The sequence below is a fragment of the Pocillopora verrucosa genome, chromosome 7, assembly GCF_036669915.1.
Source record: "Pocillopora verrucosa isolate sample1 chromosome 7, ASM3666991v2, whole genome shotgun sequence".
Classification (NCBI taxonomy): domain Eukaryota; kingdom Metazoa; phylum Cnidaria; class Anthozoa; order Scleractinia; family Pocilloporidae; genus Pocillopora; species Pocillopora verrucosa.
The window spans coordinates 13,102,532-13,118,876 of NC_089318.1; the positions used below are offsets into that span (position 1 = coordinate 13,102,532).

The 16,345-nt window shown below is 36.7% G+C and overlaps 2 protein-coding genes across 2 annotated transcripts in view; both read left to right on the forward strand.

Moving 5' to 3' along the window:
• Positions 1-1,622: 1,622 nt before the first annotated feature.
• LOC136282518 (dentin sialophosphoprotein-like) lies at positions 1,623-14,709 on the forward strand. The gene is made up of 20 exons (XM_066170167.1): positions 1,623-1,720; positions 2,169-2,234; positions 3,780-3,845; positions 4,045-4,122; positions 4,920-4,985; positions 5,377-5,442; positions 6,127-6,195; positions 6,807-6,872; positions 7,250-7,315; positions 7,739-7,798; positions 9,826-9,891; positions 10,151-10,216; positions 10,360-10,410; positions 10,558-10,620; positions 11,531-11,596; positions 12,803-12,868; positions 13,337-13,405; positions 13,949-14,014; positions 14,165-14,215; positions 14,552-14,709. The coding sequence occupies exons 2-20, from the start codon at positions 2,171-2,173 to the stop codon at positions 14,707-14,709; spliced, it is 1,323 nt and encodes a 440-aa protein (XP_066026264.1). The 5' UTR covers positions 1,623-1,720; positions 2,169-2,170.
• The window catches only part of LOC131778582 (tetratricopeptide repeat protein 28), a 32,748-nt gene continuing 30,355 nt past the window's right edge, over positions 13,953-16,345 (forward strand). The window contains exons 1-3 of the mRNA XM_066169944.1: positions 13,953-14,014; positions 14,165-14,215; positions 15,043-15,102. Of these exons, the coding sequence (XP_066026041.1) occupies positions 15,081-15,102 (22 nt within the window). The 5' untranslated portion in view covers positions 13,953-14,014; positions 14,165-14,215; positions 15,043-15,080. The remainder of the gene's footprint in view (positions 14,015-14,164; positions 14,216-15,042; positions 15,103-16,345) is intronic.

Below are 16,345 nucleotides of genomic sequence, written 5' to 3' on the forward strand. Positions count from 1 at the left end.
CAATCGGACCGGACCGGACCGGATCGGATCGCGGATGGGATCATGACCGGATCATGGATCAGATCATGGATCATGGATTGGATCATGTCAATTGAAATTAGAAATTTTGCGTGACAGGCCAAAATTAAGTCTCCGCGACATAATGGAGCGCAGGCCCCACAGAGAGTTTTCTCTCTGACCTTCCCGTTTTTTAATAGGTTCCTACACCAACGATGATTTTGAAGCTGATATCATTTCCGAAGTTTATTTATTATAAAATAACGTCACACCTTTTGTGCATTCGTAAAAGTGAAAGAACCTTGGGAGTTTAATGGAAGCTTATTTAACTGTAAGATTCCCGTTGAGCTGCATTTTGTTGAGTTTAAGTCCAAGCCTTTCCAGGTTAAATGTAAACAAATTTTTCTGATCTTAGTATCTGCAAACTTCTCCATTTAATCCCTGCCAAATAGAGCATTTCGTTAGCTAATAATGATCAGAAAGAAACAAAATTCGTCTGAACGCCTTAAATAAAAAACAAACTTTAGTAAAATGAGTAATCAAAGCCCCCGCAATTTCCAGACATGCATGCGTTGTTTTTCATGTATCAGAATCTTGTACCCAGGGGCTTCACGGTTTTGGAAAAAAAACCCGGGATTTTGAAAAACGTTAAGTCCCCGGGGGACGAAACTGCATTCAACATGGCGACTGAATGCGGACGATTGTTAGTCTTGACGGAATTGAAATAAATTTTGCGACGAGAAAAATTCTCAGAAAGCTTCAATTAACCGTGCTCGGTAGAAAACTCTTGATCAATAAACAAACTCTCCTTGTCAGTCCCAGGAAATGCATAGAGAACAGTGTGGAGAATATGAATTCTGATGTCAGGGTATAAAGGGGTGATATAGGTAGCAAGTACTTCTAGCACAGGGAGCAGGTGAGTCGCATTTGACTTTACTACACAGCTGCAGCGCATCTCGATCGTGATGATCAACCGTCGTTACCCGCGTGTATTGAAATCCTCACACTTTTCAGTGGCTTTCACTTCTTGAAAGCAAAGCTTGAAGTTTTTTGATAATAAAATCATGACATACGAAAATGAAACGAGAAGTTCTGGTTTCCGTGTCCTGCTCTATTTTCATCAAATGACACGCAATCTCTCTATATATATGTAACTGCCTATCTGTACAAGAACACTGTGCATGTTACATGTTCATTCTAGAGACAATCATGTTTTCATCTAGAATCAGCAGCTAGAGAAAGTTTGATCGCGAATATATTTTTCCACGCATTTTTCCTTTGAGATTGAGGTAAGAATTTAGTTGTAGTGCATTGATTTCGGCGTTATCCAACACACAAGTGCGTTAAATATGTTGGAACACAAATATACAAATTGAAAGCCACACAGCGCATCTCGATCGTTTTGATCAACCGTCGTTACCCGCGTGTATTGAAATCCTCACGCTTTTCAGTGGCTTTCACTTCTTGAAAGCAAAGATTGAAGTTTTTTGATAATAAAATCATGACATACGAAAATGAAACGAGAAGTTCTGGTTTCCGTGTCCTGCTCTATTTTCTTCAAATGACATACAATCTCCATATATATATAACTGCCTGTCTGTACAAGATCACTGTGAATGTTACATGTTCATTTTCGAGACAATCACGTTTTCATCTAGATTCAGAAGCTAGAGAAAGTTTGATCGCGGATATATTTTTCCAAGCATTTTTCTTTGAGATTGAGGTAAGAATTTAGTTGTAGTGCATTGATTTTGGCGTTACCAACACACAAGTGCGTTAAATATGTTGGAACACAAATAGACAAATTGACGACCATACGTGCAAATTCAGATGCCCGATTTAAAGTTGTTCTTTATCCAACTCATCATGGCGAACGAGACGGTCGCAAGTTAGAGCGCTACTGGGAAACTGTTGAAATTCGAAGATTCCCCATTCTGAAGCTAGGAACTTCATGTTCAGTCTCAGCGGGTCCAATGAAATATTTTGATATCTATCCTGATTATTTTCCCAGAAGGTTTAGGTTAATCAACAATTAAAGGATACATTTGAAATTTTCCCGAAGGTTTTTTTGACTGTGATATGTTTTCCAGTTTTACATTTGCATTAAGAATCGTTTTGAAACGAATATCAATTACCAAAAGCAAACCGGTTTGGTTCTGTTTTATTTTTAGTTATGGCTGAAGATAAAGTTTTGCAATCGGAAGAAGAACTTGGTCTGAAGAGCGAGAGTTCCTCAGGTGAGAAAACACATATTTCAACAAATTACAGCATGCACTTAGTGGAAAGACGGACAAATTCATTTAATTTTTAACGAGAATAAAGATGAATTTCTACCACGGCGTAGCCATTGACAAATGGGATGGAAATTATAGGTTTCACACCTTACGGAGCTAACCGCTTTTAGAGTCAGTCGTGCGTGGCTATCCATTGAACTTTGGAACCAGCCAGTTTGTGCCGGAGATTTATCCTCCGAAAGTCCATTGCTACAAAGTCGACATCTTCCCAGCTTTTTTATGGGAAATACATGACATCCACAAATTAAGGAAAAAGAACGGTCGTGGTGAAAACTATCTGTGGTTCAGGGTATTGACTTCTCTGACAATAAATTAAGCGGCCATTAGACTCGATTTTAATCATGATAGTAATAACGCAGAAAGATACATTTGTCTGCTGTATTGTTTTTATTTGGTTGTTTTGCTTTGTTTTGTTTTTTAATATGAATTTACGACGCGCAATGTACATTACATAAAAAGCAGGTGCATGGTAATTAAATCTGCCTTGACACCGTGCGGAATTTCTTCGCTTAATTATCCGATGCATTTGGAAAGCGTACCATTCATTTTTAATTTTTTTACCCATCTTCGTGAAAATCATAGACAGTAACTACCGATGAGGTTTCATTATCGACAGAGTTCAAAAACTCACGGTAACGCCCGCCGGCGAACCACACTTCGGCATTATTCAGTTAAGAAAAAAAAAACCATGAAACAAACAAACAAAAATATTAGACTTAACAAGTATTAGTTTTGCAAAATTTATGGGCTGCATTAAAAAGCTTTGATTCATAGAATAGAACTTTGAACAGTGAAGTCACAACTTTCATTATAAATTTCTTTTTCGAATCCTGAGAATGTATTTTGATCTTCCTAGTAACTTTCCACGGTAATTCTGTTGTTGTCGTGTGGTGTTCTCTATTTACTCCCTGTTTCACTTGAAGTTAAAGTAACCACCTAAAATCCATATTGTCCTCTTCAATTAAAGCGGCTTACAAAGTTCCGGGGTAATTTAGTATTATCAACCGAGTTGATGACTACGGTGGCCAGTTTTCGTTATTGACTCGGTTGATAAAACTAAATTACCCTGTTATACTCAACGTAGCACCACAGTTTCTTTAGAAAGTTACCCACTTTATTCATTTACCAAATTCCAAATCGATTTAAATTTCAGCTACATGTAAAGAATGTGAGACAAACCAAAGACAGATTTAGATTTTTCCAGAGGAGTCCGCAATAAGAATAATAAAAATACTGGTAAAATTAAATAAACCAACAACGGTTGATGTCTCTCGAATAAAAAAAAAAGATTTTGAAAATACAAATTTGAGTTGCCTAAACAGTGTGTGCCTTGAGGAACGTGTCGAAGATAATAATAATAATAAGTCTGCAACATTTTAAACCTTCCGATCATCTTTGTTTTTCGAGCCAAAAGAGTCTTGAAGCAGTCGCCTTCACAGTTTCATTTGCAGAAGAGTCACGCTAACACTGAGGTGACTTCTATTTTAGGTATGTCAGAAAGTAGCGTCTCGGAAATCCAAGAAAAACGGGATTTGGATGACGAGCTTTCTTCAGGTGAGGGAAACAAAACAGCAAATAAATTGCATTTCTCGAGTTTGTAAGATTTTTAAGAAGGAAAGTGACCTGGAGCAAGAAATAAACAAACAACTGATCATTGATTAAGAAGCAAAAAGAAACAATCAAATCGCAGTAAGCGAGTCGAGTTAGTGTACTTTACACTCTGAACTCAAAATGAAAAAATTGTTTTGCTTAGTATCTTTAGACATTGACAAATGTCAAGTTGTATTCAAGAAGGAGTCTGATGTCGCTGGTTTCAAATCAACAGATACAGGTATCAAGTGTGAGTTAAATGTGTATGAATCTGTACCATAAATAAGTTTTCTGATAAATTTCGCGAATTAGTGAGCGTTTCTTAACAACTGTAGAAATAATTTGTATTGGAACTGGCTACATCGTGAGACATATGATTACACTTCATGGCATTCATCATGATCAATGATGAATTACTTCTACCTTTTTCACGATATGAACAAAACAACCAAACTAACTGTTCTAAAAATAGCTCAGCAAGTTTTTTTTAATTTATTAAAACGAAAAATGTTTAGTCTTGTCGCGCCAGGAAATTATTTTTTGCGCTTTTTCAATGATAGCAAGTTACCGGTAATTAAGTGTTCAAATAGCAAAGTAGTCTTCACTAACACTTGTGTTTTCATCTATTTATCTATCTATTTCTTGAAAACTATACAAGTCTATTGTTAAGAGAGCAGCAGAACTTGACACTGTCCAGTTTTGAACAGCAAATTGCATTATTTGGATTGATTCATCAAAAACTTTGCGATGCAAAGAAGTCAGTAGACCGTCAGAAACGGACTGAAAGGACTGAGTTAGTTTTATTTGTTCAATATTTGTACCAAAATTCGAAAAAGAATTATTCGGTGAGCTCCAAATAGCAAAAACGAGTTAGGGAAAATTTTTAAATTTTTAGTTTTTCAGTCTCTTTCATTATTTGAGTATTAAAATGGAAACGTCCAGGGAAAAACCCACAAATATCTTCAGCAAAGAAAACAAAAATTTTCCGAATTTTCATTGCAAATGACTTTACATTACAACACTCTTTGTTATTTTAAGTTACCAAAGAAGCAAACGTTGAAGCAGTCGATGGAAAACAAGACCATCCTGACCAAAGTTCATCAGGTAAAGGAGAAAAAGAACAATTCGATGTCTGTTAGGTTTTTGGTTTGGATTTTTATACTATACCTCACATCAGAGGTTTGTCCTTATGATGGACAACTACTTAATTATCTTGTTAGTCCAACAATCAAGTTTTCTGTAAAATACCACCCACAATAAACTGGGGTAACTCCACCTGGGTGGTCCTGGGACCGATGTCTTAAGTCTAATAATAATAACGATAACAATTATGATAATAGTTTATGATAACAGTGACGAAGATGATGATGACGATGATGACAACAGTACTGATAATGACAATGATAATAATAATCATCATCATCATAACGATAATAATGACGACGATACCGATGGTGATGACGATCACTAAAGCCACCTTTCTTGTCATTTTTAGACGAGGGAAAAGATGAAGATTTATCGGCAGGAAAGATAAAGGAGTCAGAGATTGGCACTTCAACAGGTACAGAATTGAACAATGAGCACAGTATAGAAGGATATTGTAATTATATAGATGCCAGTCTGAATAAATGCTAGTTTGAGTCAATACTCAGTCGCATATGGTTTAATGCTTGAGAACTCAATAAAAGCAAAAGTAACTAAACAAAACTAAGGCCAAAATGTATATTAGACGCTGTAAGCGAGGTCAGATGTTTCCATTTTACCAGTTCAGTATCCTTCCGCACTAACCTGATTTTGAAACATTTTCCGAATCACAACCCAAGCTAAATGATTCATTTCTGTGTATTGGACTCGTCAGGAGATAAAATTTCAGGAATCCAATTAAAACTGGATTTTGGTGATGAGCTTTCTTCAGGTGAGAGGAACAAAGAAAAGAAAGTAGAGAGCAATAAATTAAGTCAGTGTGCATTGAGTGCAACAAACGCTATGAAAAAAACATTGAAATAAACAAACAATAGATCACATTAACTACAAGTGTTCTTAGTTCAAAGGTAAATGTTTTTTCTTCATACAATTCAAGGCCAAATTGCAATGACGAGGGAATCAGATGGCAATGATAACAAATTAATAGGCATAAGTCGGTAATGAGTGTAACACTCAGACAGTTTGAAAGCCTACATCTGAAGGCTTACAAACAGCATTTAACTCAACTTCGATGAGATACAACTTTTCATTATAATTTCAGGGGCAGACAAAAGTGACGTTACCTCAAGTGATAACGGAGTAGATTCTAATGCTTCTTTGTCCGTAGCAGGTAAGTTGGACTGACTTGGGTTAAAATCAAACATATTCATAACAGGAATATATCTCTAATGGACTTCATGTAATCAATGGTTACATGACCCTGGTGGTCGTGGGAAAAGTAAACAGAATCTAAGATACTGAAAAACATAAATAGTAGCCATAATATGATGATGTTGATGACCGTGAAGACAGTGATGACGATCATTCAAACCCCTTTTTTTGGGGAATTTTCGACTTGAGGAAATTTTAGGTTTCACCATTTGAAAAAATAAAAGATTTAGCGATCGGCAGTTCCGCAAGTACAGAACAAAACTGTAAATAGTATAGAAATATATTGTAATCTTAAGTCTGGTTTATTAATTAATATATAAATTTTGGTTTGAAATGAATTAATAGACAGCCACATCTAATTCAATGATCTAATGCTTGATAACTCAGCAGCAATAAAAAGTAACAATCATGGACAAACAGGGGTGAAGAGGGTGCAATTATTATTCTTGATCAAATTTGACGTTCTGTATAAAGTAAGGAGGTTAATTTCTATAAATATATTATTCTTCATTGTTTAAAAGAAAAGTCCAAAGCACAACCCAATATGTTCGATTCTTTTCTAATTCTTAGCTACTTCGGAAGGAAAAGATTCAGCAAACCAAGAAAAGATGAATTTGGAGGATGAGCTTTTATCAGGTGAGAGAGATAAAACAGTAAATTAATTGTACAAGTTTGTGAGTGAAAAAAGACCTATGAAAATAATTGAAACACAAACAACTGAATCATTACGGCTAAATGTTTCCTTTACTTAAGTCAGCTTTTCGAATATTGAAGAGGAACTGATCAATTTTTGAGGGTCAATATTTAAGATAGAATAAGGAAGAAATTATTTTTTAACCTAAACCGGCACGATAACCATGTGTTTTACATTTTTCACTTTCCAATTGAAACTGATTTGGGTCTTAGATATTTTTACACTGAGGGGAAAAACCTTGCATATATTAGGAGATGGAGAAAACAAAAGTTGTAAAAAATCATGAGTATTATCACTTATAAATGTATTGGTACTTTAGTTAGTCAACAGGCCTCCTCAACAGCAGCTGTTGGAAGCCTGGACTTTCCTGATAAGGGTTTATCAGGTGAGAAAAAGAAACAAGCATCTTTAGATTTCTTTTTACAATTAACAATAACAAGACAACTAGTACTGAAATTTTGTCAACTATTAACTGAGTTGATAGTGAATCAGAGCCATTGGCTCTGACGATGGGCTAATGCTCGAAATGTCAGCTTTAAACTCTTTACGGTTGCTAATTTACGTTATCAACTCAGTTAATGACTCTGTTATACTCTCCCAACGACGCAGCCCCACAGGTTTTTTAGAAACTTATCCCCTTTATTATTTTGTCAACTATGATGAGCAAAGTGATTATTCTTGGTATCTCGACAGTCTAACAGACCAGTTATCAATCGCATTATCACAAGTTTAGTTCATGAGTTGCCTCCTTGATCAGTTGATGACACAAAAACGAGTGAAAACCATTTCGTTGTAATTTCATTGACAGACGAAAGTGAAGCTACTCCTGTTGAGAAAAAAGTGGATATGAAGGATGCTCATTTAGTAGGTAAGTTAGGAAGCACAGAGAAATCAAATTCCTTAAAAGCCTGGGTTAAATGGAATTTAATATACAAACATTATTTTCTGAAAATCACTTGCGCGCGTATTTCACTAAGTTTGTGGGGTGACTGAGCGTTACCGAGACGAAGTCGAGGTTTATAAAACGAAAACAAAAAGAGCTTCAAACTACACTATTTCATGTTACCTCCGGGTTCAAACCATTTACTTCACTTTTACGTTCACTTGGACGACAGAGCGAAAGACTTATGAACGACTACATCACCTACGCAAGCACTGTCAGACAAATACGACAACAACTCTGGTTTTATATCCGCTGTAAAGTTCACGGCCTTGTTCCGGTCGGGCTCAAACTTAAGTCCCCGTTGAACACACAGGAGGCTATCCAGATACTTAAAGCCACCTGCAGACGACTCGTCAAAGCGCGGATAAATGATTGCCACAGAAGACTCAAACGCTATAGGAACAAAACAAAACAACTACATGACAAACTGAAACAACTGATATCTACTGAATTACTTGACACTGTTATGACTATCGCCGACTAACGTCAGAGAAAAAGACGAACCGAGGAACAGACAGGGAACAGTGTATAAGATCAATTGCTCCGACTGTCACGCCTCCTACACCGGTGAGACTGGCAGAAAACCTCACAACTAGACTGACTGAACACAGACGAGCGACGAGGAAAGGCGATGTCAACAATCACATTGTTGAACATCACTGACTTACGAACCACACTATTGACTGGGACTCTGCGCAATGCCTAACCTACGGCACTATACTTCAACGACTGACCCTGGAAAGCTGGCTTACCAACTTGGAACAGACTTCCCACAACAGGTGTCAACCAATACCGGCACCATACAAACGACTCATTCACGACATTGATATTACAAACGAACCGAGCACAACGACCTAACTTCACCAACGGATCGAGACCGAGCAATCACGACTGACCTACGCCACTTGAGTCTTACAGCCAATAACATCACGGAGAAACTGATCAATCAGTTTATGCAAACCGAACTAAGAACATTCGACTGACAACAACTATTCACTTGACTCTTGATGATGACTTCTGCTCAGGTTGTCGAAACGTCAGTCACCACTACCGACAACAGTCCATCTCAGGACTACACTCACCAGGACGATCAAACTACACTATTACAGAGCTTTAATTAGCATTAACTACAAAGAAGATCCAAACAACAGACAAGGTGCAGTTTATTAGATCAAATGCGCCGATCACCAACATCAGAGACAAGGAGATAGGAAAGGGCGCTGAAAAATGACTGAAATCAAACTGATGAAAATCAGCGAATGACGAACCACACCGTTGATTATGAGTCTGCGTGTTGTTTTAATATAACAGGACGAACTGTACCTCCAATAATTTTCTGACTGCATAAGAAAAGAATGATTTCCCAGACTCATAATAGCACTTGTTACTTAAAACATTTGCTCGTGCATTTATTTTAGTTCCAAAATTTATTTTTGTCTTTGAAATTGAAATACAGGAGGGAAAAACTCCCAAATAGACAGGAGGATCAAGAATAATAAGAAAAAGTGCTGGATGTTGTAATTTGGATACCAGTAATACTAACTGCTGTTTGGTTTAACTGAAGAGGCGCAAGTTAAGTTAGGAGCAGGAGAAAACCATGTCTTTGCAGACAAAGCATTAGCAAACAAAAGAAAAATGGTGAAATGTGTTTAGCGCCGATCTTTTTACCACAACTCGCAAGAGGAGTTTCTTTTTTCTTTTAATGGGCAAATATTTATCTATTTTGATAGTCTAACAGGAAAGTTTACAACTAGGCTATCACGAAAATTCCAATCGACCGTAAATGGTTTCCTATTGTGACATTCATTATTCTATGATTTTTATTATCCTGTCAGATTTATCAAGAACAATTCTGATAAGAGTAATGATAATAATGATAGCACAAGTGATGAATAGCAACAATGATAATTGTGATGATGAGCATTTAAACAATCTGTTTTTTATACTTTTAGACCAGGAGAAAAGCCAAGTCCTATCCTCTGGAAAATCAAAGGATTTAGATATCGGGAGTTCAACAGGTACAGGATTAAACCGTCTCTTGGTGTGCATTTATTGTTATAATGGCTGATTTATTGAGTGAACGTTGGTTGCTCCAAATCAATAAACAGGAGCATCTATTTTAATGCTTAACAGCACTAAAGCAACAATAGGAAAACCTTGGCTCACAAAGACTACATTCATTGTTCTTGATGTATTTAAAAATTTATTATCCTTTATTCTTTCCAAACAGTTTCCAAAGCACAACCCAATCGGTCTAATTATTTTCTATTTTTTTAGGTACGTCAGATGATAAAGTTAAAGCAATCCAAGAAAAACTGGATTTGGATGATAAACATTCTTCAGGTGAGATAATAAAACAGAAAAGGGATAATGGTGATTTTAGTTTGACTGAGTACAACACACGCGATAAAATCAAACACAAGAACAAACTGAACATTGAAAGTGTTCTTTGCTCAAGTAACTTTTGTGTTCTTTGCTATTTCAAGATCATTTTACATCCAAGAAGGAATCAGTTGATGATGGAAGCAAACCAAAAGGTACAAGAGATCAATGTAACTGAATGAATGTAAGCCTAAGTCCGAAATTAAATCTAGATCTAAATCTTGGTATGTATTAGAGGTTGAAAAACAAAAGTCATCACAGATCGGGAGTGTTTTAACTGTTAATTTGTTTTGATATTTCAGTTGGAAAAGAGGACAACATGGCAGCTGATGAAAACCTTGCTGCTGCTGACAACAGTTCTCTAGGTGAGGAAAAGTGAGACCTTATCAAATTTTTTTCATGATTATAACAGTATGATACTACAACTCGAACCGAGACTTGTAAAGTATAATAAGCACACCGAATAATCTCGGTATTTCGACAGTCTGACAGCCCAGTTATCAATCGCACTATTAAAAGTTTAGAGCAAGAATTGTACCTGTGAGTGGTGGAAAGGCTTTGTATCTATCACGATATAAAAAAAAGGCCATACGAAAGACACAATACGCGACAAAACTCAAAAGTGTGAAGTTTTTTTCCCTATCATTTCTTTTACAGACAAAATTAAGGCTACTAAGTCTAAAAGATGCTGCGCCGTTTTAAGTAAAATATGGGCAGATCTTTTTTCTGCAAAAGACTGGCAGGCGTTCTTAACCAAGATTTTCGGCACCGAGACGAAGGCGAAACCCATAAAAACTCAAGTGAACATTTGATTACGAACAAAACTAACAAGGAGAAGTTTAAAAGATCGGCCGTGAGAAATGGTGATGTCAACAATCACATTTCTGAACATCGTCCACTAACTAACCACAATACTGTTTGGGACTTTACAAGATGTTTAACCTTTAGCCTGAATTAAGTTATACGACTGACTTTCGGAAACTGAATTACCTACTTAAGGCAGTTTCTTCCCAATAGAAGAATAAAAATCAAGAGAGTGAGGGGAACACAAAAGACCATGACAGGGCACGGTTGCTCTGACGAAGGGCTAACGCTCGAAACGTCAGCTTTAACTCTTGAAACGGTCGTCAATTTACGTCATCAACTCAGCTGATGATACCAAATTACCCTGTTATACTCTCTCACCGATGCAGCACCACAGTTCTTTTGGCTACCTACCCCCTTAATTACAGGTCACAACTAATTATATTGTTATCATCATCCGTTTCATTTTAGTTATCACAGAGACACAAGTTGAGGCAGCTGAAGGAGACGAGAATTTTCCTTTCAACAATTCATCAGGTGAGAAATTGATTATTGATCAGCTTTTTTGTAATTGCCATAACACAAGAGGTCGCATTAGAAGAGTTTCTCAACAACCAGGGTAAATTATTTCATTAAACTTACTGAGACTTTCTTAATCCAATTCTAAGGGTTTTCGCTTCCAATTTTTATGGAACTTCTTTCTTTCATTCTAATCAATATCGTCACCAAATTCAGTGTTTTTAACCATTAGCATCAAATAATGGCCCAAAAACTTGACCAACTTATGGGTCCTCGCTCATCACCTGAAAGCCTCGTCACCATTCCAGAAAATCTTCCACCATCCGACTCAGAGCTAGAAATCCGTCCTCAGTAAGAGCTTAAATTTTGTTACCATTTTTAAAACCACCGACGAATTTTTTAAAAAGAGGATGATTCAAACGTATTAGAAAAGTCCAATAAGATTAGTAAGTTTAACTGAACTCCACCAGTGGGCCAGTCCGCATTTATTAATTTTTTTCATCAAATGATGTTTTCACTCAGTAGATAGCAATAAACGAAGTCAGTGAGCATTGAGTGCAATAAACGTCATGAAACAAACATTGAAATAAACAAACAAAGGATCATTAACTAAAAATTTTCTTAGTTCAAAGGGAAATGTTTTTCTTTCATAATTCAAGGCCAAATTGCATTAAAGAAGGAATCAGATGGCAATGATAACAAATTAATAGGTATAAGTAGTAAGTGTAACACTCAGACAGTTTTTAAGCCTACATCTGTAGGAAGATTATCCAAAAAAAACCCTGGAATCGTTTTTGTTTAAAACTGAGCAAAATAATCATATTTCAATTGTGGCATTGGTCTGCACAGTTTCCGTAACTTCAAACCAATCTATGATTGCTTACAAGTACTTGTAATGTTAAACAATTTCATAGTTTTCCTCGCACCTTGTTACTTGATCTTCAATGTTTACGCTGCTAAGAAGCCGTGGAGAGACAAGTGTTGTAGAAATTCACTTAAGGAAACTTTTTACCAAAAGGACAGTTGTAAATATTTCAAATGAAACGTTTCAAGACAATTGAGCGTTTAAAGATTGAAAACTGACAGAATGAGTAATTTTCTGTGGGTTTATATTGCGATATTAAGGGAAAAACCCTAATAAAATTATCAGAGGATGGTGGAAATCAATAAAAGCTGTTTAAGTATTTCATTTTCATGAGCATTGATATTCTTTGTTTTTTTGAGTTACCAAAGAGGCACAAGTTGAAGCAGCCGAAGGAAACCAGGACGTGCCCGGCAACAGTTCATTAGGTGACAAAAACAGTTAAATGCTTTTCAGAAATTGTTGACTTGTACAATACAATACAATACAGAACAGAGTTTACCCCGATGATAGACAGTAATTATTAAATATGTTGTTAATTAACTTATCCTTCTAAAATTTTCCCTGGTCCATTAGGTTTAAATACTCGCGGCACTCCTCACTTGGTTGTCGTTGTTATTTCCCCGCCCATAAGATATCATTTGAATAAGTGTGACAAGTTCAATGTCTTATATGTGTACTTGATCATAGGCCAGATATCATTTCATTGGATGGACGTAAATTTTTACTCAACTAAATTATTAACACTCCTTCCTTTATCTGCCCCCGCCTAAACGAAAACTTATACTTAACTAAACTGAGCTAAACTTAGATAGACAACCGACCTTTTAGGTGCACTGAACTAAGCTTAACCAAGAACGCTTTAGATGAGATACAACTTTTGGTCATAATTTCAGGGGCAACCAAAAGTGAAGCTACCTCAAGTGATAACGAAGTGGGTTTTAAAGCTTCGTTGTCCGTAGCAGGCAAGTAGGACTGACTTGGGTTAAGATCAAACATATTCATCATAGGAGAAAATCTCTAATAGACTCCATACAGTAAATTGTTACATGACCTACGTGGTCCTAGCTGGGAAAAGTAAACAGAATCTAAGATAATGAAAACATAAATAATAGCCATAATATGATGATGTTGATGACCGTGAAGACAGTGATAACGATCATTCAAACCCCTTTTTTTTTTGGAATTTTCGACTTGGGGAAATTTTAGATCGGCAGTTCCGCAAGTACAAAACTGTACAAAGTATGGAAGTATAATGTGATCATAAATCTGGTTTATTAATTAAATTTTGGTTTGAAATGAATTAAAAGGCAGCCACATCTAATTCAGTGATCTAATGCTTGAGAACTCATCAGCAATAAAAAGTAACAATCACGAACAAACAGGGGTGATCGTATTTGACGTTCTATACAAAGGAGGTTAATTTCTATAAATGTATTATTCTTCATTGTTTTAAGGAAAAGTCCAAAACACAACTCTATATGTTTGATTCTTTCCCTAATTTTTAGATACTACAGGAGGGAAAGATTCAGCAAACCAAGAAAAGGTGGATTTGGAGGATGAGCTTTCATCAGGTGAGAGAGATAAAACAGTAAATGAATTGCACTTCTTAAGTTTGTGAGTGAAAAAAGACCTATGAAAATAAATGAAACACAAACAAATGAATCATTACGGCTAAATGTTTCCTTCACTTAAAATAAAATACTTTTCTTTATCATTCCAAGGTCAATTTGGATTCAAGAAGGAGTCAGATGACGATGATGCAAAATCAACAGGTACAAGTAATTAGAGCAAACGTAGAATGTGTGTTAGCTTAAATGTCAATTAAACACTGGGAAACACGTTGCAAAACAAGTCGGCTTTTCGAAGATTGAAGAGAGATGATCACTTTAAGAGGGTCAATATTTAGGATAGAAATAAAGAAGAAATTATTTTACAGCCTAAACCGGCACGATAACCATGCGTTTTACATTTTTCACTTTCCAAACTGATTTGGGTCTTCGATATTTTTACACCAAGGGGAAAAACCTTGCGTATATTAGGAGATGAAGAAAACAAAAGTTGTGAAAAATAACGAGTATTATTACTATTTACATGTATTGGTATTTTAGTCGGTCAACAGGCCTCCTCAACAGCAGCTGTTGGAGGCCTGGACTTTGCTGATAACGGTTTACCAGGCGAGAAAAAAGAAACAAGCATCTTAAGATTTCTTATTAGAATTAACGATAACAAGACAACTAGTACTGAAATTTTGTCATCTATCAACTGAGTTGATGGTGAATCAAAGCCATTCACTCTGACGAAGGGCTAACGCTCGAAATGTCAGCTTTAAAACTCTTTACGGTTGCTAATTTACGTTATCAACTCAGTTAATTACCCTGTTATACTCTCCCACCGATGCAGCACCACAGTTTCTCTAGAAACATACCCCTTTTATCATTTTATTGACTAAGATTAGCAAAGCGAATATTCTTGGTACCTCGACAGTCTAACAGACCAGTTATCTATCGCATTATCACAAGTTTAGTCTATGAGTTGCCTCCTTGATCAGTTGATGACACAAAAAAAAGTGAAAACCATTTCGTTGTAATTTTATTGACAGACAAAAGTAAAGCTACTCCTGTTGAGGAAAAAGTGGATATGAAGGATGTTCCTTTATTAGGTAAGTTAGGAAGCACAGAGAAATCAAAGTCCTTAAAAGACTGAATTTAGTGGAATTTAAAATACAAACATTATTTTCTGAAAATCACTCGCGCGCGTATTTCACCAAGTATGTGGGGTGACTGGGCGGACTGGATTTTGACCAAGGAGTTTTTGAACATTGAGTTATCGAGACGAAGTCAACGTTTATAAAACGAAAGAAAAAAGAGCTTCATTCGCTATTACATGTTACTCCTGGGTTCAAACCATTTACTGTGTTACGTTCGCTTGGACGAGAGAGCGAAAGACTTACGAACGACTACATCACCTACGCAAGCACTGTCAGACGAATACCCCAACAACTTTTGTTTAATCTCTGCTGTAAAGATCACAACCTTGTTCCGGCCGGGCTCAAACTTAAGTCCCCGTTGAACACACAAGAGGTCATCCAGATCGTCAGAGCCACCTGCAGACGACTGTCAAAGCGCGGCTAAATGATTGCCACAGAAGACTCAAACGCTACAAAAACAAGACACAACAACTACATGAAAAACTGAAACAACTGATACCTACTGAATTACTTGACACTGTTTCGACTATTGCCGACAAACGAGACAACAAAGCGACTGAATGTGCTCGTACTGGGCATCAACAGAAACTGACAGGACGTTTACGCAACAAAGAACAGATGCGAAGTAAACCGGACGACAACTAGGTAAGGAATATCTCTTCCCGTCCCTTAGACAGGAATGAAAAACTCGCGTACTGTCATATGGACAGAAACACTCAGTTGCACCGAAACGGATACTAACCGAAGGCATTGTATCTGGTGTTGAAGCGGCTCCATCTCGGCAAAGAAAGCTATCTGAGTCTACTAAGGACATCAGAAGTAGAATTGCCTCCACTATGCAATCAGCGTTACAAGATGGCGGCAACTTGATTAAAGACGAACAACATGCCCTTAAACGACTTAAAAACGACGAGAACAGCCGACAGAGGACGAGTTACTGTTATCATGAACAAGACTGACTATCACGACTAAATGGACGCACTAGTTAACAACAAACAAAACCTACGAAGAACTCAAACGTGACCCGACTCCTGTGCTTCAACGCAAACTTAACAGCACATTACTGACACTCAAGAAGACAGACGCCATTGACACCCAACGCGACTATCGACTTAGGTGCTCAGTACCACAGCCACCGAAACTTTACAGTCTGCCGAAACTACACAAACCTTGTTTCCCAATGCGACCTATTGTT

What these genes read in the sequence shown, in the direction of transcription:
- LOC136282518 (XM_066170167.1), top strand. Translation starts at nt 2,171, where the DNA reads ATGGCTGAAGATAAAGTTTTGCAATCGGAAGAAGAACTTGGTCTGAAG. An exon ending in AGAGATTGGCACTTCAACAG is followed by an intron (nt 5,443 to 6,126) that starts GTACAGAATTGA and finishes TTATAATTTCAG; the next exon opens with GGGCAGACAAAAGTGACGTT. An exon ending in GGAGGATGAGCTTTTATCAG is followed by an intron (nt 6,873 to 7,249) that starts GTGAGAGAGATA and finishes TTGGTACTTTAG; the next exon opens with TTAGTCAACAGGCCTCCTCA.